We start from the raw sequence: 21,453 nt of genomic DNA, 5'->3' as shown, positions 1-21,453 counted from the left end.
AAAGGAAAAGTAAGTAAGAAAAGGAAAGCAAAAAGAAAAAGAAAATGAGACATGCTTCCTGCTGCCTTCAGAAATCAACCTAATCTCTACTGGGTCTCTAGCACAGCATGGTAATCCTTTTTATTCATCCCTAATCGATACTCTATTCCATTCCTCACAGATATACTTCAAACCTTTTCTCTCACCATTCTTAGCTCATCAATTACTTTACTGATAAAATAGAGAGACTTAATAATGAACTCCATCTTCCCTTTACAATTTATCTAGATGGGTCACAGTTGGCTACTGCCAAATTTAAAGCAGGAGATCTCAATTCAAATCTAGCCTCAGATACTGGCATATCAGTGCTATGTAAGAATTTTGCTAACCTTAGATTTTCTCTTATTTTTATATTTGTCTGTTTAAAATTAAACAAGGATGAATTATCTTTGGGGAAAAAAAGTTTTTTTTAAGTTTATCCATATGTACATGTGTTTATGTATATGGAGAGACAGAGTCATGTATATTACATATGTCAGTTTTAAATTAAACAAAGTTGAATCATCTTTGAAAAAAAGTTTTTTTTAAGTATCTACATGTGTATATGTGTTTATATATATGGAGAGAGACAGTCACATACATTACATATAGATGCACACATATATAATTCAAAATCCAATAAAGTGGTACTGACTTTTTTCTAATTTATTCCTATTCCCTATTTTTCTTCTATGCAGTTTAAAAACAAATATCTTGTTGATGCTGCTTTTGCCAATGAGTCATACTACTATGTCCCACTAGCCTACCCTATGTTTTTTCCCTCTGTAAAACAGGGATAATAAAGGAACATTCCTCCTAGGATTGGTGTGAGGATCAAATGAGAAAATATTTATAAAGCACTTTCTAGTACAATTCCTGATCTATAATAGGTGACTAATAATTTATTCCTTTCCTCTAACCTTCCCACTCTATCACATGCCCAGAATGAAGCCCTCCTTTGTAACAAATTTGTATAATCCAGGAGTAAAACAAAACAAAACAAAACAAAACCAAAAACAAACAAACAAAAAACCACTCCTTTGGCCATGTCAGAGAATATATATCTCATTCTGTATCTCTAATTTATTACTTCATTCTTTCCTACTCTTTTTAAGAACCTTTCATCCTTTACAGCTAGGATACCAGATTACGTTTCAACATTTAAGTGGTAACAACCTCAGACAGAAATTGTCTGTATTACCAGACAGTAAATTCTCTAAAGATTATGTCTAGATTACCTCTTAGAAAAATCTTGATTGGGGGGGGGGGGGGCGGGCTAATGTTCTCTATATAGGAAGTGCTTGTGTGTGTGTATGTATGTGGTCTGCAAGTCACAAGAACAAATGTCTTGGTTTAATGTTATTTTGGTCTCGAGAGAGAACTGTTATAATCTGTTAGTAGAATAGGAAAACATTCCTGGAACTGTTTCAGAAATCATCTCTCATATTCTCTTTCCTCAAAAGTACTTTTATATGCTTGCTTAGCCTTGTTTATCTCCTTGTCAACCTGCCTGGCCATCCTGTGGATCAAACACTGAACTGGTATACACACAAAGGACTTCATAGTCACTAGCATCTCATCAGCACCCAGTCTACAAAATAACAAGCAATAGCTCAACTCATGATCAAGAGATAACACCAATTATTTGTATGACTAATTCAGCCATGTGCCACATTTTTCAAAATGGTTAAATCGATACAAAAATAAATGCCAGATATCTAAGATCCCAAACATCCTGAACAAAAAAACAAAACAAAACAAAAAATCCTAGGAAGAAATTTGTTTTCCTGGAATTAGCCCCAAAACTTTGATTTTTAGAAAAAACGAAACAAAAAAGTCCTTATTCATTTTCTTTTTTTGTGTTTTACTGATCTTTCATTATACCAGTTTCCTATTCTTTTTTGAATATGCTTTGAAAAAAATCTTTCTTGATTCCTAAGTTTAAAAATAAAGTTTTAAATACAAATCTGCAAGTTTGTCATACAAACTCAGAATAAAGTAATTGTGCTTAGAGTTCATGAAGTCTTCATTAGGGTTTATTCTTTTTAGAAACAGAAATTCTGCCACTCACGGTTTTAGCATAGATAAAAAAATTAGCTTTGATATTCCATATCAGTGATCCTTTTATGAACTGGGATTTTCAGAATGTTTTCATAGGTTCCTGCTGACCTGTAAATTCAAGACATAAGTATTCTAGAGAGTTTGTTTCACCCAAGAGTGCTATCATCCTACCAGGGTTGGTATATAGCTGGCTTTCCACTGTTTTTCCAATACACTGAAGTTTCACAGCTTGAAGGGAGTCATCCACATGCATGATTGTTGGCAGACTGCCCAGAGTATCATGCACTAAGTTTGCTACCTCACGAACATCAAAGAGTTTCAACAGCTCAGAATACACTGCCGGGAAGGAGCTCAGGAACACAGCCTTAAAAAAATAAAAAGAAATGGAAGAGGAAGGGAAAAGAATTAAAATTAACCTCAAATTGCCATGTGAAATGAGTTTTAAAATCTCAGTGTTCAGAGGGATTAGCTTAAGTATTTTTAAATGCTGGGGAAGGGAGTGATTAAGTGTAGAGCACCCTAAAAGGAAAAGATAAAATTAGCTGTTGTTTATTTTTTTTAAAAAAGTATTTGCTAGAGCATCAAAAGAACTGGGAAATTTGGGAAATTTACCAAAAGCTGTAGAATAGTTGGGCAAAACAGTATCAGCAGGGGGCAGCACTTGGTTATGGGAAAAACATCAACCCACAAGGTAGGGGATCTAATTTCTAGTTTCAGCTCTGCCATTGACTGGAGGTGTGACTGGAGCTATCCCTTCCACATCTCAACTTTCCCCACTGTAGATTCAATATTTTGAGAGTCAGCATAGGAAATTAAATGAGAATTTGGGGAGAATTTTGTGGAAGACCCATGTCACATGAAGGTCAGCAAATGTTACAGAAAGTTTAGAAATTCATAAATTCATAAAAATAGATGTATATAGCACTGCATATTTTATATTTTAATAGCATTAGTAATTTAGACTTCTTCACTGCTTAGGAAGGGAGGACTACAAAAGTTTACAGGGATTTTCCAGATCTCAGGGTGCCATGCCTCTAACCCCTCACAATGTAGAAGAAAAACCTGTACTAACGTCTCAATACCTAGTACTTACTCTGCCTAAGAATTAGTTATGAAGAAATGAGATAATAAATATGAAAGCACTTAGAATACTATATAGCTCCATATAAATGTAAGGCATTCTTATACTTCCTTTAAGGGTTAGTGAACTACCTCCCACAAAAAAAGTCCAGAAATGTGATTAACTTGGGTAACCTATTCAGGTATATTTATTCCTAATACTTAAGTTCTCCAACATATCATCAGTTTACAATCTAGAACTGATTTTAAAGCTATGAAAAGAGGCAGAGTTCCGACTGTTTCTTCCCTTCAGATTGGAGGATAGTACCCCAAATTCCATACCTCTGTATAAGGAGAGAGCTCAGCTCAGAATGCCTCATTTCTCACCTGGTTGTACTAGTCTGGGACTTTTCCAACACACCCCTAAAGTTAGGTACCTACTTTTGAAGTTTGACATCAAGCTGTCAGCCAGTAATTGTAACCTGCCCCTAGGTAGTTAGGCAGTACGTAAGTACTATAATATGCAGTTTGGCCCTTGGCCCACATAATCTGTGGCTGGAGGTCAGGAGATGAAAAAGCAGTTTGGGGTTTCCAGAAAATAAACTATATTGACTCTGGTAAAATTCCTATCACAACAATGATAGAAATAGTCTGTCCAAGGAGCAGCTAGTGGCTCAGTGGATAGAACATCAGCCCTGAAGTCAGGAAGACCCAAGTTTGAATGTGACCTCAGACACTTAAGACTTCCTAGCTGTTTGACCCTGGGCAAGTCACTTAACCCCAATTGCCTCAGGGAAAAAAAGAAGAAAAGAAATAGGCTGTCCAGTCACCAATAATCTTTCAGGCAACTAGAAACAGCGCTTAATGCAACTTAATACCTTTTCAATTCAAACAGAAAAAAAGTTGAAAATAAGCAATCAAGTTCTGCTATTTAGGACTGATGAAATGAAAAAAAAAAAAAAACCTATTCTAAATCATGACAGGTACAGCTATAAGCTGAAGCTCATTTAAGTTTCTATATAAAATAAATTGCAAACACCTTTTCTCCCTATTCAGCAGTTGACAAAAATTACCTGTGACTGAGATAAAGCTCCAGAACCTTTGCTTTCTTGGGAAAGGAAAAATCGAACTGACATAAGGAGCTCTTGAATGCAGCATCGAAATTCTTCTTCATTTTGACCACCAGTGGCAAGAGAAAACAGTCTTCGAGATTGAACTATATACTTAAAAATATATTCCTGTGCCTAAAATTGAAGGAAATAAAAAATAAACCTACATCAAAAAGAAACTCAGGAATCTTAACAAATGTACAACTCTCATTCCTCAAGTGACTGTTCAAAAGTTATTCAAATGAATTAAGGGTGGACTTTATAAACCTTGTTCTAAAATTTAAGACCTAATAGATATTTTTAATCTTGTCATTTCAGAAAGGACTTTCCCCAACACTCTGATGAGATTAAAAAATGTTTCCCAGAAACACTATATATGACTCAGCCTGGCATAGTGAATAGAATGCTGAATATGGAGTCTGAATTGGTCTGCTGTCTTCTAACATGCACACTAAGTTCTCTCAGTCTAATGATAATGATAATCATCGATAAGATAATGATATTTGCAGTACTGACTTCAAAGGGCTGCTCTGAGGCTCAAATGAATGGGTATACAAAAAACGCTTTGTAAACTTTAAGGCTCTAAGGAAATAGCTATTGTTATTGGAAAACCCATTTCTTCAATTGAATTTTATTTGGAAATGTGAACATCAAAAGGGGATAACATGAACATTAATCTGGAATATATTTAACAAAGAAAAGTTAACCTTCCATAAATGTCTTCATTACATTTTTAATTAAGTTAGGAGCTTTTTGTTCAATACTCCTAAGGTAATTTAGTAATGCTGCACAGTAATTACTTTAGAAAATGTTAATGCCCTTTGATCTTGCCTTCTAATGTTAGACAGCATGATATAAATAGCAATACTACTTTGTCTTAATTTGGAATATTTTTCTTTGGATAACCAGATAAATTTTAAGATTATATTTATTTTTAAAAGGATTTTCCCAATATGCTTCTAAGTAAGAACAAAGATGCAGAATTAATAAGTGAGATGTGTGAGTTTTTATGTAGACTGATAATCACTTTTGGCCCTCTTTATCTTCACTAATTCATTCTATTTCATGTGAAAATTCTGAGTATTTCAATATGGTTTCAGGAGAGGATGTGGGTATTATGAGTGAAGAAACAGGATCTTACTATGTTTCTGTAGTATATGTGAGCATCACCACTTTCTTAAATTCTTCCTTCCCACTAATCCAAAATAATCCATAGATTCTGGGAAAAGTATGATGAAATAAAAGCCCAAGGAATATTTAAAATTCTTAGCCGGGGAGAGGCATAATTTTAAAATCCCAAAGTTAAATGACATGAACATGAACTTTATTAATCACCACCAATCCCTTTCCACAAAGGAAAAAGCTTTGTTTAGGGATTTGTTAGTAGTGATATACTTACCTTTAGAACTTCCTGGATGTGCTCCTGTCGTTCCGCTTCTGTTATTCTGTCCACATACCATTTAAGAACTTTAATAAGATCTCTAAAAATAGAGGGAAAATATGCAATGCATGTATTTTTTCCTAACTCTCATAATAATTAATAATAAATGTACAAGTCAAATACCCAAATTAAACACCTACTGTGATTGTTGGAAGGCTTCTTTTCTTGTCAGTAATATCACTATATCACTAATAGATGACTTTGGATAATTACAGGCCTTAATAGATCCTTAATTTTAGATCTGTCATGTTACCAATGAGTAATCACCCCAATTTCCCCTACACAACTCTGCAATCTCATCATTTTTGCTAAAGACAGAGAGGAAAATCTCTACCTTAGTTTTTCCCCTCTCCCCAAAAATACTCTGGATTTTCTTTATGCCATTAACTTAAAAAAAATTTTTTTTAAAGCTTTTTATTTACCAAATATATGCATGGGTAATTTTTCCAAGATTGAACCTTGCAAAACCTTTTGTTCCAAATTTTCCTGCCCTTTCCCCACTCCCTCCCCTAGCTGGCAGATAGTCCAGTACATGTTAATATGTTGAAATACATGTTAAATCCAATATATGTATACATATTTATACAGTTATCTTGATGCACAAGAAATATCAGATCAAGAAGGAAGAAAAAGAAAAACTGAGATAGAAAACAAAATGCAAGCAAATAACAGACAGAATGAGAATGCTATGTTGTGTTCCACATTCTGTTTCCACCGTTCCCTCTCCGGGTATAGATGGCTCTCTTCATCACTGAACAAGTGGAACTGGTTTGAATCATCTCAATGTTGAAGAGAGCCTCATCCATCAGAATTGATCGTCATATAGTTTCATTGTTGCCATGTACAGTGATCTCCTGGTTCTGCTCATTTCACTCAGCTTCAGTTCATATAAGTCTCTCCAGCTCTCTCTGAAATCATCCTGCTGGTCATTTCTTACAGAACAATAATATTCCATAACATTCAGATACCATAATTTATTCAGCCATTCTCTAATTGATGGCATCCACTCCGTTTCTAGTTGCCACTACAAAGAGGGCTGCCACAAACATATTTGCACTTGTGGGTCCCTTTCCCTCCTTTAAGATCTTGTTGGGATATAATCCCAATAGAAAAGCTGCTAGGTCAAAGGGTATGCACAGTTTGATAACTTTTTGCACATAGTCCAAACTGCTCTCCAGAATGGTTGGATCCGTGCACAATTTCACCAATAATGTATCAGTGTCCCAGTTTTCCCACATCCTCTCTAACATTAGTCATTATCTTTTCCTGTCATCTTAGCCAATCTGACAGGTGTGTAGTGGTATCTCAGAGTTGTCTTAATTAATTTGCATTTCTCTGATCATTAGTGATTTGGAAGATCTTTTCATGTGGATACAAATAGTTTCAATTTCTTCATCTGAAAATTGTCTGTTCATATCCTTTGATCATTTATCAATTGGATAATGTATGCAATAATTTTGAATTTTTTTTTAAAAGCATTGTTTCTAAAACAATTATAGTGACACAAGGAAGAAAAAAAATGTTAGATTTGTTTGCCAAGGACTTGAATATGATTCCCAATCCTATCATCTATAAGACTTTCACCAAATCACTTGTCCTTTTCGGGTCTCAGTTTACTAATTTATAAAGACGAGAGAGTCAGACCTCTAAGGTTCATTCCAGCTCTAGATCTTTGGCCATTCTCATGAAAAAAATTTTTGGAGTCTCCATGCTCTAAGCCACATGGATACTGCAATTATTCTGCCCTGTGTCATTGTGATAATATTACAAGTCCTTCATTCCTGCTAAGTGTTCAGGGGCTGAATTTGGTATCTTCCTTGCTATAGAACTTGTTGCCACAAGTTATTTTTCTATTTCGCTGTCATTTGGGAAAATCAAAACCAACAAAAAACAAAACAAAACAAAATGGAAAAGCCCAAACAATTAGTCTTATAATCTTTGAGGACTGAGATCTAAGGGCTCTTGTTGCCAGGACCCTGTCCTAAGGTCTCCTATGACAGGCCTGACCCTAGAGCCAAGTGCCACATTCCACATGGTATGTTGTCTTTGGCTATACGTATCCCCTACATGTAGATCTCTCTGCTTATGGCCTTTAGGTGTGATCATTCTTCTCACTTTGGAAATGGAAATGGAAGATTTCATGCTACTTTCATTACTATGCCTTTTCAGTAAATACCTTTCTTTGAGCCAACTGTGCCCTCTGGCTGTATATTAAAGGTAAAACTATCAGTGAGGGCTCATAAATTAACATTTTAGGGATATAGTTCCACATAGCACCTTCAATACGGGTTAGCCATTCCGTGGGGAACCTATCCTAAATGTTGTGGAGCTGGGAGAAGCCTATGAAATCAAACCTATTGGGGATAATGTTAAAGAACTGGCACTGAGTAAAATCATACTTCAAGAAAATGTAATTACTAGATTTTCCTAACCAGTCTTTTTATAGACACAAGTTTCTTTTCCTGGCAGACAAAAAAACAGAAGAGCAAACAAACAAATTGACCCTTTTCTCCATAATCTCAAGATCCCAGAGGGTTCTTCAGTTATCTGCTATTTCATTCAACCTATGTATGGCTAACAAAGTCCCAGTTTTTCTTATACCATGTGTCACAGTTAAAACTCCTTCCTTCCTTAGCTACTATTAAATCAGACCCCTCTATCTCAAACTCATCTCTCCAGATTCCCTATTCTCCTCTATTCTTCAGTTCTACTTCACTACTTGGATCCTTCTGGTTTATCATTAACACACTTCATTTTATCTAAGACATCTCTTTCTCATTTTCTATTTCATAGACTTAATGGAAAACTGTTTCTTTTTTTTTTTTTATTTTTCTCCAAATCTACTAACATCTATGGGCAACCTTTCCAAGATACCTTTTCTCTCTTCTCTGCCTCATCTCCCATCCCATACCAAAATACAAGGCCAAGAATATATTCCTTGGACTTCACCACCAATTCCACAAAAATTCTTTCTTGCTATCCTTTAGCAAACTCCCCTCCTCTCCATTGTCTATATGATTCAATACATACCATCCCCTCTTCTTGGAGATATTACTTCCGAACATCTCTTCTCAAATATCTCAATTAAACATACAGCCTTCAAACTTCTATATTTCTCTGGAGGCTATCATAATCCTTCTCACTAACCAGGATTTTAACCTATATGTCATTATTGAATTTTTTCTCTCATATATAACAATATCCACTATATCCCCATCTTTCAATACTACCTAATTCAACTCCCATCACTTCTCTTTTGGCTTATTACAATGCTATAACAGTTTCTTTCCTTCTGATTTCTCCCCTCTCCAATCCATCCTTCATATCACTGCCAAAGTTTTTCCTAAAGAAAAGGTCTCACTGATATCCATCTTTACAAGAATCTTCAATGACTCCCTACAACATCTGGGATACCAGTATCTCTGTTCTGAATTAAAACTTTCTACCAACTGTCTCCAAATTACCTTTATGGAGTTATTTTAAAAAGCTTCCCTTCATTCCATGTGTCCCAGACAGATTGGCTGTTGACCAAACTCAGTCGTCTACCTCCTATCTCTGTGTTATGAACAGGCTGTTTCCTATAAATGGAATGTTCTACCTTATCTGTTCTTCTTAAAAGCTTAGCTACCTTCAGGGACCAGCTCCTTCCCTCCTATTTGAAATTCTTTGCTCATCTGCTTTGCTAAGATTTTTCTCCTCTTTAAATTAAACTTATATTTGTGTACACTTTATACCCAGTGGTAATATAAGCTCCTTGAGTTTCTTATTTTTGTTTTGTAATATCTTACACAGATATGGATTAATGAATGTTTATTAAGTTGAATTGAAAGTAAGGAGTAATTTATAAGTTTTGATCTCTGCCTTCAAACCTGGGCTCATTTAATTTCTTATGCCCGGAAAAGCTCCTTTGTGTGTAAATCTGATAAAATTTTACCCATTCTTTAAAGATTAGTTCAAATTACAAGTACTCCTGAAGTCTTCCTTTATACTCTCTGGCCACATATTTTCCTAATGTTTACTGAAAGGGCCAATTAAATGCCTTAGGAGCATGCATTTCACTTCAATTTAACAAAAAAAGTGTGATGGACAGCCTCATAATATCAGGTTCAGTCCTAAGATGCATTCTAAAAAGAGATGTACCTTAGGAACTATGTGGGATTAAGAGTGAAATCTAGAGACACTAAAGCAGTTGCGCATATGAATATGTGAATATACGAATATACCTATGCACAGGAGGACCTGTATAAAGGACATCATATTTCCCAAATGAATTTATTTTCTCTGTGGCTTTTTGAAAGCACATCCCAATATTTATAGAACTATTGGACTTGGTGCTAAAGAGTGCTTTCATTCTTTATCACAGAATTCTAATAGTGTTGCACAAAGTTAATTTCTATAGAATCAAAATGTTTTATCCAAGGATACAATTTTGACAAAAGACATAATTCCATTTTATTAAGATTTCTCAAAATTAGTAGTTTTACCTTGAGTGGGGGTAGTCACAGATTTATAGATTTAAAGAAGGGACCACAAGAATATATTAATCCAATGCTTTCATTCTACATATAAGGAAATCATTTCAGTGGCTTTCTGAAGATAACACAGATTAAGGCAGAAGAGTCAGAAGTTGAACTTGGGCCCTCTAACTCCAAATCCAATATTCTTTCTTCTTGATCAATATGGCTATCAATATATAGATCGAAAAGTCATTTAAAGCTCAATCTCTTCCCTCTCAGTGAGGAGTGAATAAATGGAGATGTCCATAGACAAGAGAGATGTTAAAAGGGCTGTTTTAAAGACAAGATATAGCAGGTTGCCCTGACCAGCCACAGTCTCACAAGATTCCATGGTACTTTGGTTAGAAATGATCGGCCCACTACCTCCCTAGCTAATCTGAAATGTGGCTAATTACCCTCCTGCTCTCTAAATTCCAATTCCAATTTGTGTTTAGGCAGGCAGGTAGAGCTGTGAGAACAGCACTGACCTCTTCCTGATGCTGCTGCATTTCATCCTGGGCATAAAATCACACTGACAGGGAAGCAAGCCATTGCCCATCGATTCAATTAGACATAAAAATAACTTGCCTCATGTAAACATCAGAGGAGCAAATTTCAACACATAAGCCAGGAAATGGCCAAAAAAAGGTACTCATGTGTCATTCAGAGTATTCCCATTTCCAATGTGTATTATTCTGTTTGGAAGCATAATGTGCTGTATATTCATAAAGCAGCACATTAAAAACAAAACATTCCGAATGTTATTTGATGCATAATTTGAACTGGAAGTGTATGTGTACATTGAAGAAATTGGGAAGAAACAGATAAAATCTAGATCAGACGGATGCATGTCTTAAAGCTATACTTGGGCAGTGCTAAGAAGGTTAGTTTAAGAATTGCTCCCTATCTTCTTTTCCCCCCTTCTTTCTTTCCTTGCTGATTTCCTATCTCTCTCTGTCTTTTTCATTCCTATGTTCTTTCCTTTGTTTTACCCTTTCACTTGAACTGATGAATGTCAAATTTTGAGTGCAAGATAATGACTTGTAATCTACAACAACTCTTCTGTAGTAGGATAGGTAAAGCAAAGACCTGATAATTAAGAATTTTAGTTTTGGTACAAATCTCTTAGGTAGTTAATGTGTGGCACAGCACAAGCCCTGAAGTCAGGAAAACTCATCTCCCCAAATTCAAATCTAGTCTCACACACTTCATAGATGTGTGAGAGCAAAACATTTAACCATGTTTATCTCAGTTTTTTCTTCTGCAAAATGAGTTAGTGAAGGAAAGGACAAACCAGTCAGTTAGCTCTGCACAGGACACCCCAAATGGGATCATTAAGGGTTGCACATGACTTAAAAAAACAAAACAAAAGTGAATAACAACACTGAAAATAAAGCTTTGAATTGTATTAAAATTGTTCTATTGTTCTATTGAGACAAAAGACCTAGATTTGAGCCCTAGATTTTCCATATTAGCTGCATTATGCCTCAGGTTAATCATATTATCTCTCCTAGGGTCAGTTTCCTCATCTGTAAAACAGGATTAAATGATCTTTAAGGTAGCATTCAGCCCTAACAATTTGTGATTTTGTGTGTAAAGGGCAATGCTAGATACTGAAGAAGGAAGGGATTTGCTACTTGAAAGCAATTATCCAGGGAACAAGTAAGGAACAGAAGTTAGCCAAGACATAACTTTTCTGTGGCAAAAATTTTATTGTACTATAAGTTCTAACTGAATGAAAAGGAGTAAGAAATAGCCCTCACAACTACCAAATTTACTTAAGCAGATAAGGGAGAGAAGCTTGTTTTTCCTCTAAAAGTTAGTCAATATTCTAAAACTGAAAATAAATGTAAATTCTCACCTTATATTGTAAGATGACGCATGAAAAATTAAAAGATATAAATGTTTAATGTTTTACTCTTATACAAAGTTCAACATGAAAATTTTAGAAGCTGTTTTTTTTCCTTTGGAATTGAAATAAGATGCAACCAGATTTTTTAGGTTGTTGTTTTAAATTAGATTCATACTTAGGGAATATTACACGTTACCCATCATTTTTTCCTATAGTACCTTAGAAATTTACATCCATATAGCTGGTGTTGCCTAGAAGGACTAAAAAAGGGATGTTTTCAACCAATTAAAAAATAAAAGACCTTACCTGTATGCAAGTGCCCCAGCAAAATGACTTTCAATGTAAGTATCCATTACAGGTTTGAAATGATGAAATTTGCTATCTTGCAGTAAGTTTATTATATGAACCTAAAAGAAAATTGAGCTTCATTAAACTGATGCAAATCAAGTTTCTTTTGATACCTGTAATTTAACTGTTATGCTCTCAATTTCATATTTCTACAATGCTTTCATAATAGTCATGACTGGGAGGAAAAATTATTAATATGTAATTAAGGAAAAATTTTATACTCACCAAAGAGTCAAACACCTTTGACCCATATTTTTGAGAATTTTCATCTAAAATTCCAAATAAGGTATCCAGAGTATCTTGTAGAAACTGTTTTGCAGATAAAAATGAAATTAATAAAATGTTATTTTGTCCTTTTTGGTTCCTTCCATGCCCTTTTCATAGGTACTTTTTTTCTCTGAATTTCTTCAAAAGGGAGGAAAAAAAGTTTACCTTTACTATTTCTGAGCCATCAATTTCTTTTATTTTGGAGAGGCAGCCTGTTATCTTGTCTGGATGAGTTCTCCATTTTAGAAGATCGAGCATATCTCCTATACAAAAACAAAAAAAAGAGAGAGAGAGAAGAGAAATTGCCACAGGAGAACTTACCCTCTCCAACTGAAACCACCAAAAAGCCACACCCAAACACAGAAACCAATGTGATAATGTTGCCAAGTCTAACTGGAAGTCTGTTAACAATCCCCCCAGAGTCTTTGTGGCAAGAACCAAGTAACCAATAAATATCATTTAGTGGAAAGGGTCATCACCATTTATGCACATCAATTCACTGACCATACACCTGTGTTTGTGTAGGGAGTAGGTACAGCTCTAACCTTATCAAGGTAAGTCAGTATTTGGAGATCTAGACTACAGTGGGTTCCAGGCAATTCTACTGCTGCAATTCTTCCATTAATAAGAGTGAATAATTTTTTCCCTGATATTCTGGCCCTCTCTGATGTTAGTAAGACAAGTTGGTGATTGGTAACATTAACTCAGCAGTTTAAAACACAAATACACACATACTACATGTGCATGTGTGTATATATACACATACATACACACACACACAAAACGTATCTGCACAGTGCATAATAGAGATATGGAAATAATACAGAATGACTAGGTGATCTTTCAACCATCATGGAAGGCAGGGTAGAAAATGTTTTAGCATTCAACCAAAATAGAAAGGTTCACAGAGCATGCATGAGGGATTTGTGAGGATTCAAAAATAAAACCTACATATAAGTGAGAGATTTACTTCAAAGTATTTGTTTCAGAAGAAATCTAATAGGGATTCCTTGAGAGCCAGAAAGATATCACTAAGGAAATGGGGGGGAGAGGGGAACCTAAAGAAGCAATTAAGATCAAATAGGTAATTACATGTAGTGAAGAGAAAAAGATAAAAAAACAAATATTTCAGGGAGAAGTCACAGGAAATAGACACCATCTCAAGTAGTTATATGGAACAAGAGAAAACATGAACAACTTCACAATGAGTTGAGAGGCTATACATTTAATACCCTCTCAGAGAAAGAGAAGCAAAAATCCCTCAGGGAAACAATAGAATTGGGCAAACCTTCATTCACTACATTACTATATTTTAAAGAAGAGGTAACTCCACAGTTATGAGAGAGATTCTCAATGCCCATTTCCTGGAATTTTGAGCTAAAACTATCCTAATAACTACAAATTAGTCATCATATTTCAAGTATCTTATATTTTCATGATATACATAAAAGAGCTAACATTACCAAAGTAATCTATTTGTTTTTCTAGTACTCTACTTTTTCCTTCCATTCCATTTATGGTACCTTCTAAATTTGACCCCACTTCTGGCTGCTAAGTATGCTGCTAAAAAAGAATTATTCTACATTGTCATATTCTTCATATTCTTTTATTTTTCTTTCTTTAGTCTGCCCCTTTGAACTATTCTCTCTCTTTTCTTTTTCCTTTATGCCTTGTATATACTACCAGCACCTCTTTATCAGTCAAAGATTGTCCTACACAGCTTGGACATTCTGTGAAAGATGTTCCATGTAGGTAGGGCATGGGCCAGGCAAAGACTGGCACACAGCAATAATAGATACTTGTTTATTATGATGGTTATAAGGGTAACATTGGAAGAAGGAGTGGAAAGGCTGATCTGTGTTACACTGTATCTTACAGGAATATAAATAAAATGTCAAAAGTTGTTAAGTACACTAGAAATGCCTAAAAAAAGGCATTTATAATGATCACAAATTCATAGATTCTAAAAACAAAGAAAAAAAAGAGAGAGAGAATCATCTTCTGGGATCAGGGGGAGAAACAGAAGGGCAAATTGGAGAATAATCATAGTGATGCAAGAAAAATTATTAATAAGTACTTTTAAAAAATACAGAAGCAAATTCATGAAGGAATACTATCAGGACAGTTTTGTTCCTATTGTGCTAAATCTAGTATATAATAAAACACTCATAGGGAAACAAGCTCATAGTTTCATATTCTTTTTTCTGTTCTTTATATGCTAAAATATTTGTGTTTGACAAAAAGATAATAAATATTTCAAAAAAAGAAAAATAATAACCTAGCCCTGTTCCCTCTGTTTACAGATAAGGAAAGGATGCTTAGTAAATGTTGGCCCCAGGACATGAATTCAAGTCTCTTTTCACCATATCACAATAAAGAAGATAACTAACAAAATGTCCATCAAGCTAATATATTTTTTTTAAAAGGCAGTAATTTTACATCACATGTGCAGAGTATATGAGACTTGCACCTAAGCCAATATTTTAAAAATATTTAAAAATGTGACTCTATCACAGGATATCAGTGATCCAGATGTCATAGTCTATCACTCCAAATTTGAAATTAATAAGTTTAATTCATTCAATATTAATACTTTCATTATACTACGACAGCATAGGGAAAAATTATAATGAAATCCATTATACCTTCTATGTATAGTCTTCCCCATTAGAATGTGGTACACAGTAGGTGCTATATAAATGTTTATTCCCATCCTCCTCCTTTTTTTCCTTGAGAGTAATGTCTACTTTAGTTTTTGATTTATAGCCCCACTGCTTAGCATAGTGTTTTAAAGCACTGACAAATGATTTTTTATTCATTCAAGGTGCTTACAATCTTCATTTATAATCGAGTCAATGAGGTGGCAAACCAAATAATGCTAGCCTTGGAGTCCAGAAGGCCTGGGTTCAAATTCAACTTAAAACACTTATGATCTAAGTAACCAGGGACTTTAATCTGTCTTAATCTCATTTGTAAAAACAGGGATTGTAACAGCACCTCAGAGATTTGTGATTCAGATCAAAGGATATGGTTTATGTTCAGTGCTTTTCAAATATAATGCTATAAGGATGTTAACTACTTGCTGGAAGAACAAAAACCACAAGTCTCTTGAAACACCACTAAGCTTTCTATAATAGTGCCAAGCTATTACATTTATTGGAAAATCTTCATGACTAAAAGCATTCACTTCTGTCTTATTTTGCATAATAGTTATTTGTGTACATGCTGACTGTCATCAATTGACAGATAAAGCTCAAAATCCTGAATGCAATGATTCATTCTGTCCTCAGCCCAGTTCCTGCAAAAATCATCTGGGGAATTAACTCATGAGGGAAAGAGGCCATTCTTACCACCTGCCAACTAATTCCTACCGGTACATTTGGTAAACCAATTTAATGGAAGTAGCAGAGTGCTCTGAGGAAAGGACAGAAGCAGTGTAAGCTAGATAAGTAACTACCATCTCAACAATTGCCTGTTTTGGATCCCCAGGGAGCCAATCCAGGATCCTAAACCCAAAAAGCTTACGAGTGGCAATGCCCTCCAACCCACTTTCTCCACTTCCAGCCTGAGCCCCAAAGACATCACTGAAGATAGCAATCACTATTGCTACTAGAGAAAGGCTCTAATTTCCTTTTCCTCCTCAGTACTAAATGCTAACTAATTGCCAATGATGGAAGGCAAATCTAAAAGCCCTAGTGTTACTTCTCTATCTGCCCCACTCCCCACCAAAACCAAACAACAACAGCAATAAAAAATATTGTCCTGACTCTAGTTCAACATCTGTATCCATCATACAAGGAAGCAACTTCCATGGAGATGTAACCCAAGTAACTAGAAGTGCCACAACTACTGAAGGCCAGAAAAGAACATTCTTACCTTTAAAATCCCTGACACTATCAAGTGCTTCTACACAAGAAACATATAAGAAATGTTCGCTGCAGAAACAATGTTAAACATATTTTGAATCACTTACTATCTAGGGAGGAGGTAGAGGGAAAGGGGAGAATTTGGGACACAAAGTTTTGCAAGGGTCAGTGTTGAAAAATTACTTATGCATATGTTTTGAAAATAAAAAGCTTTAATAAAAACAAAAGAATAATGTTAAAGATAATGTGTTGCCATTTATATCTCAGGTGTCATGACATTTTTCCATCTGACTTGCAGCTGAAACTTTCCCCATTAGAATGTGTCATGCATTAGAAGCTACACAAATATAAATATAAAGCTATATAAAAATAAAATATATAAATATATTCCCATCCTCCTCTTTTTCTTCCTTGAGGGTAATGTCTATTTTGGTTTTTGATTTATATCCCCACTGCTTAGCATAGTGCTTTAAACACAAAAAGCACTGAAAAATGCTTTTTTATTTTTTCATTCATTGATTCATTGATTCACATCATTCCAACATTCCTTCTATGTGACTGAAAGCATCTGCTGTCAGGAAGGGTATTTCAGTAATCTTTCTATTTCTCCCTATACTTAGTATAGTGACATTAAAAATGCTTAATAAGATGTCTGTTTAGTTGTTTATTATTGTAAATAAGATTAATTTATTTCCCAAACCGTAGAATTAAACATAAAGTTGTTTCATGTTAACATTATTCCCATTCCTATCATTTATATGGCATTAAACTAAACCAAAAAACTGGCAATAGGGTATACATTCTTTAAAATCATCTTCCTACCCCTTATTGTATTCAAAATATATTACTTCTTACTTATTTTCAGCTAGATGTCTAAAATTTTTTCCCCTGAGGCAATTGGGGTTAAGTGACTGCCCATGGTCACACAGGTAGGAAGTGTTAAGTGTCTGAGACCAGATTTGAACTCAGGTCCTCCTGACGTCAGGGCTAGTGCTCTATCCACTGGGCCTGCTCCCTGGATGTCTTCTTAAATGGACAAATTTAATTAAGGTAAAAATGATCATTTAGAATTTGTAAGGTTTCAATTGTATTAAAAATTGACCCACCTTTCGACAGAGGTAGACATTCAATACAATCCCATGTGTCCTGTGTCATATTTACATATACCTGTAAATACTATTTTCCTCCTATAAAATATAGCTGTTAATTATTAGCCCTTAGGGGCAGCTAGGTGGCACAGTGGATAGAGCACCAACTTTGATGAGTTCAAATCTGATCTCAGACACTACTTCCTAGCTGTATGACCCTGGCAAGTCACTTAACCTCAGATACTACTTCCTAGCTGTATGACCCTGGCAAGTCACTTAACCTCAATTGCCTCAGCATTAAATAAAGAAATAAATACATAAATACATAAATAAATGAATAAATTTATTAGCCCTTGGTGGTCAGAACCTATCTAAAATATTAAAAGTAATATCTTTATCTTAGAAATAATCATATATAATCTTATGGCAGAGATATTTCTAAAAATCATCAATATTCTGATTAGAGGTACTTTTTAATACTTTACAGGGAAGGTGGTACAAATTAAAATGCCAACTCAGTCTAAGGGACAGACACATGTCTAATTTACACAAGATGAACAGATATCCTTTGATGGATTGAAGTAGATAAAAAGGTGATTTCACGCTATAACCTTCACATGAACAGACTGATGGTCCTCATAAAAATTCATGAGGGATAGTAAATATTTTGCACTTATTTACAAAGTTACACCAACAGAGACTTTAGCTAACTGGTAATAAATCCTGAAAGACCCCATGGCCTCTTAGATAAAGAATCAACCTTAGATTTAGCAAGACCTGTATTCAAGTTCTCTCTCTGACCCAGAATCATATAACACATCAGTTCTCTGGACTCCAAGTAACTCTAGAACATTGTAAATTACGGATGAGTTGAGAGAGACAGAAGATATTTTTCATGTTCAGTGAAAATAAAATATGCAGCAGATCTGGAGAGAAACTAATAAAAAATGTAGAAACTATTGAGAATTCAACTTGTATACTTATATTCTTCACTGAAAGGAAAAGGAAATTTGAAGTTGTTCAATACTGTAGCATTTTAATTTATCCCCTTCACCTTCCAACCCATCAAATAGATGAAGCTTTTTTATTATAAATGATGGGTCGTGGAACAGGAAAAATATCAAAGAAAAAAACCACCAATACTTTTTACATGGGAGTTATTTTTTGAGAATCCATATCTTATAATATGTGGGTTGTTTTGTCAACATAATGAATCTGCCTTATTAATCTGACATTCAAGATACAAGCCAAACATGAAAAGCTAAAAAAATTTTTTTTCATTTACCAACTTGTGTATAGACATTGTTTCCATAATAATCTACCAAGAAGATGGGCTTGCTTTATTAATCATAACTTGCTAAACAATCAATGACATAAAAAGTAATGTTAGAACAGAAAAGCAATATCCATCTAATTAAACAAAAACAGCTTTTTATTCAGAAGCATGTAATAAGCACTGGATAAGGAACCATAAAACAACAGATTAAGGTGGTGCTTCCTTTGTTCTCTCTTGTATTGAAGCAGCTGGGTTTTGATGACTTATTCTGAGGGTTTCCAATTTGGTTTCCAATGTTGAGCTAATTTTAGAGACATTTTTAAATTGTGTACATCCAATGCATCATTGAGTCCCAGTTGTTTCCATCTTATTAGAAAAGGCACAGACAAAAGGAGCAACCAGATTTTCTAGTGTAAAATACTTAAATATTTCAGCATTTGTTTGGAAAATGTCATTTATAAATTCATTGTAACAAATAGCTTTCAAAGAACCCACCTACCATTCTGTGTAAGCTTAGTGGAACACAGGAAAGATGTGATCCAAAAAGACTCTTTAGTGGCCTTTATTGCTTGATTATTGGTCCCAAGGAGACTGGCCTTGGAAAAGGGAAGTCTGAGGTAGCGACTAGAATCCTGAAGATTTGTATTTTCTTCACACTGTTTAAAAAGAAACCAAATAATTTTTTCAACATAAAACTTCAAATGACATTTGACTTTAAAAACAAACAAACAAAAAAGTTCAGCTTGTTTTATCATGACTTCAAAAATGTGCATAAAAGATTCCTGAAAATTCTTCTAATTGACTTGGTGAAAGTTCAATGATTTGTACTTGCGTTAGCAATACATTTACTTTCTTTTTAATTTTTTTTTGCCAGTTACATTCAAAACAAATTTTTTTTCACATTTTTTTTTTTTTAGATTTTTGAATTCTGGGTTCTCTCCCTTACCCCTACATGCAAAGAAACCACATGCAAAACATTTCCATAATAGTCAAGTTGTGAAAGGAAACATGGATCTCCCACCCTAATGAAAATAAAAACTCTTGAGAAAAATGAAGTTAAAAATACACACAGAGAGAGAATGATTCAATCTGTATTCAGACACAATCAGTTCCTTCTCTAGATATGGATAGAATTTTTTTGTCATAATTCCTTCAGAGTAGGTGTGATTGTAGCACTGAGAATAACAAAGTCATTTACAGCTGGTCATCCCAAAACAGGCAATACATTTACTAAATTTTAAACAATACAGAGAAAATTAGCATGTGCTCTGTATGAGGATGACACGAAAATTTGTGAAATATGTTCTCTATGTTTTCTCAATGAGGGGCAGACAGAGATTGAAGGGAGAGAATTTAGAGCTGAAAATAGAGTTGAATATAAAAAGAAAAAACTTAAATGATTTGAAGTGTAAATTTTATAGTCTTGTAAAGAGTCTCGCTCCTAAATGAAGCCCAATTACTTTATAAGAAGAGAACATCTGTGTGTAGATTAAAACTGCTTTGGAAACATTCAGTCACAATAAAATCAACACCAGTTTAAGTATGGAATCTCCTAAATGTCTTTGAAACATTTTTATATATTTTAAAATTAATTTCATCATGCTACTTTTCTATAAGAAATGATGAGCAAGATACTCTCAGAAAAACTTGGAAGGGTCTCCATGAGCTTATGCAAAGTAAAACTTAGGGTGTACAAAGTAACAGCAATGTTGTGGAATGAATGATCAACTGTGAATGACTTTGCTATTCTCAGCAATGATCTACGACTACTCTGAAGGACTTATGATGAAAAATGCTATCCATTCCCAGAAAAAGAACTGATTGCTACTGAATAAAAATTGAAGCATATTTCATTTTTCTTGAGGGGGATCAGAAGGGGAATTGGTTTTCCTTCATAACATAATTTTTATAGAAATTTTTTACATAACTTCACCTGGGACAAAGGGAAGAAAAAAAAGAGAATCTAGAACTCAGTTTTACATGGAAAAATATAATTAATTTCATCAGCTCATCTGAACATTAAATCTTTCATTTAATTTCAAAAACTATGCTCAGAACAATACCTATTAGGAACTTTGGCCCCCCCTCCAAAAGAAAACATTATTTAATTAAAATATATAAACTACCTCCAAAAATTCTCCACATATTTTCAAACTACAAAGGCAAATGACTCTAAGGGGCAAGAGGGCACATTCAGAATAACTACCCTGTTTTAAATGAATTTTAAAACAATGCTAACTTGGGTATTTCCAGAGCCAAATTCCTATTTCCTATTAGTTGTAGAAACTACACTCATGAGTCTGTAAATGATAATAGAATTCTTTCAGATGGAAAAAAAAAATCATCCCATAGAAGTGATCTGCATAATGAGACTGTAAATGAGTATAAAGAAGAGTAATAGTGAGAGAAAGAGAGAATTCAGTTCTGTAACACTTAAGAAATGATCCTCATTTGCTTCACAAATTTGCATGTCATCCTTGCATAGGGGCCATGCTAATCTTCTCTGTGTCGTTCCAATTTTAGTATATATGCTGCCGAAACGAGCACATGAATTCCTCATTTGGCTGTTGAG

The 21,453-nt window shown here is 34.4% G+C and overlaps 1 protein-coding gene and 2 non-coding genes across 5 annotated transcripts in view; 1 reads left to right on the top strand and 2 right to left on the bottom strand.

The window, feature by feature from the left end:
- The window catches only part of DOCK4 (dedicator of cytokinesis 4), a 498,642-nt gene that overhangs the window by 142,529 nt on the left and 334,660 nt on the right, over positions 1–21,453 (bottom strand). For all 3 annotated transcript variants that reach the window (XM_074268282.1, XM_074268284.1, XM_074268283.1), the window contains exons 17-23: positions 19,381–19,537; positions 12,817–12,914; positions 12,610–12,693; positions 12,343–12,443; positions 5,647–5,728; positions 4,212–4,382; positions 2,251–2,443 (exon numbers count right to left, since the gene is read on the bottom strand). In XM_074268282.1, coding sequence (XP_074124383.1) covers positions 2,251–2,443; positions 4,212–4,382; positions 5,647–5,728; positions 12,343–12,443; positions 12,610–12,693; positions 12,817–12,914; positions 19,381–19,537 — 886 coding nt within the window. The remainder of the gene's footprint in view (positions 1–2,250; positions 2,444–4,211; positions 4,383–5,646; positions 5,729–12,342; positions 12,444–12,609; positions 12,694–12,816; positions 12,915–19,380; positions 19,538–21,453) is intronic.
- LOC141545294 (U6 spliceosomal RNA) lies at positions 20,085–20,196 on the top strand. Its single transcript, XR_012482971.1, has one exon. It is a non-coding gene; the product is annotated as a U6 spliceosomal RNA (small nuclear RNA).
- Positions 21,322–21,428, bottom strand: LOC141545283 (U6 spliceosomal RNA). The gene has a single exon (XR_012482961.1). It is a non-coding gene; the product is annotated as a U6 spliceosomal RNA (small nuclear RNA).

This window comes from Sminthopsis crassicaudata, chromosome 5 (assembly GCF_048593235.1).
Source record: "Sminthopsis crassicaudata isolate SCR6 chromosome 5, ASM4859323v1, whole genome shotgun sequence".
NCBI lineage: Eukaryota > Metazoa > Chordata > Mammalia > Dasyuromorphia > Dasyuridae > Sminthopsis > Sminthopsis crassicaudata.
Note: the sequence above shows the minus strand (reverse complement) of the source record. Positions and strands in the feature narration are given on the sequence as shown.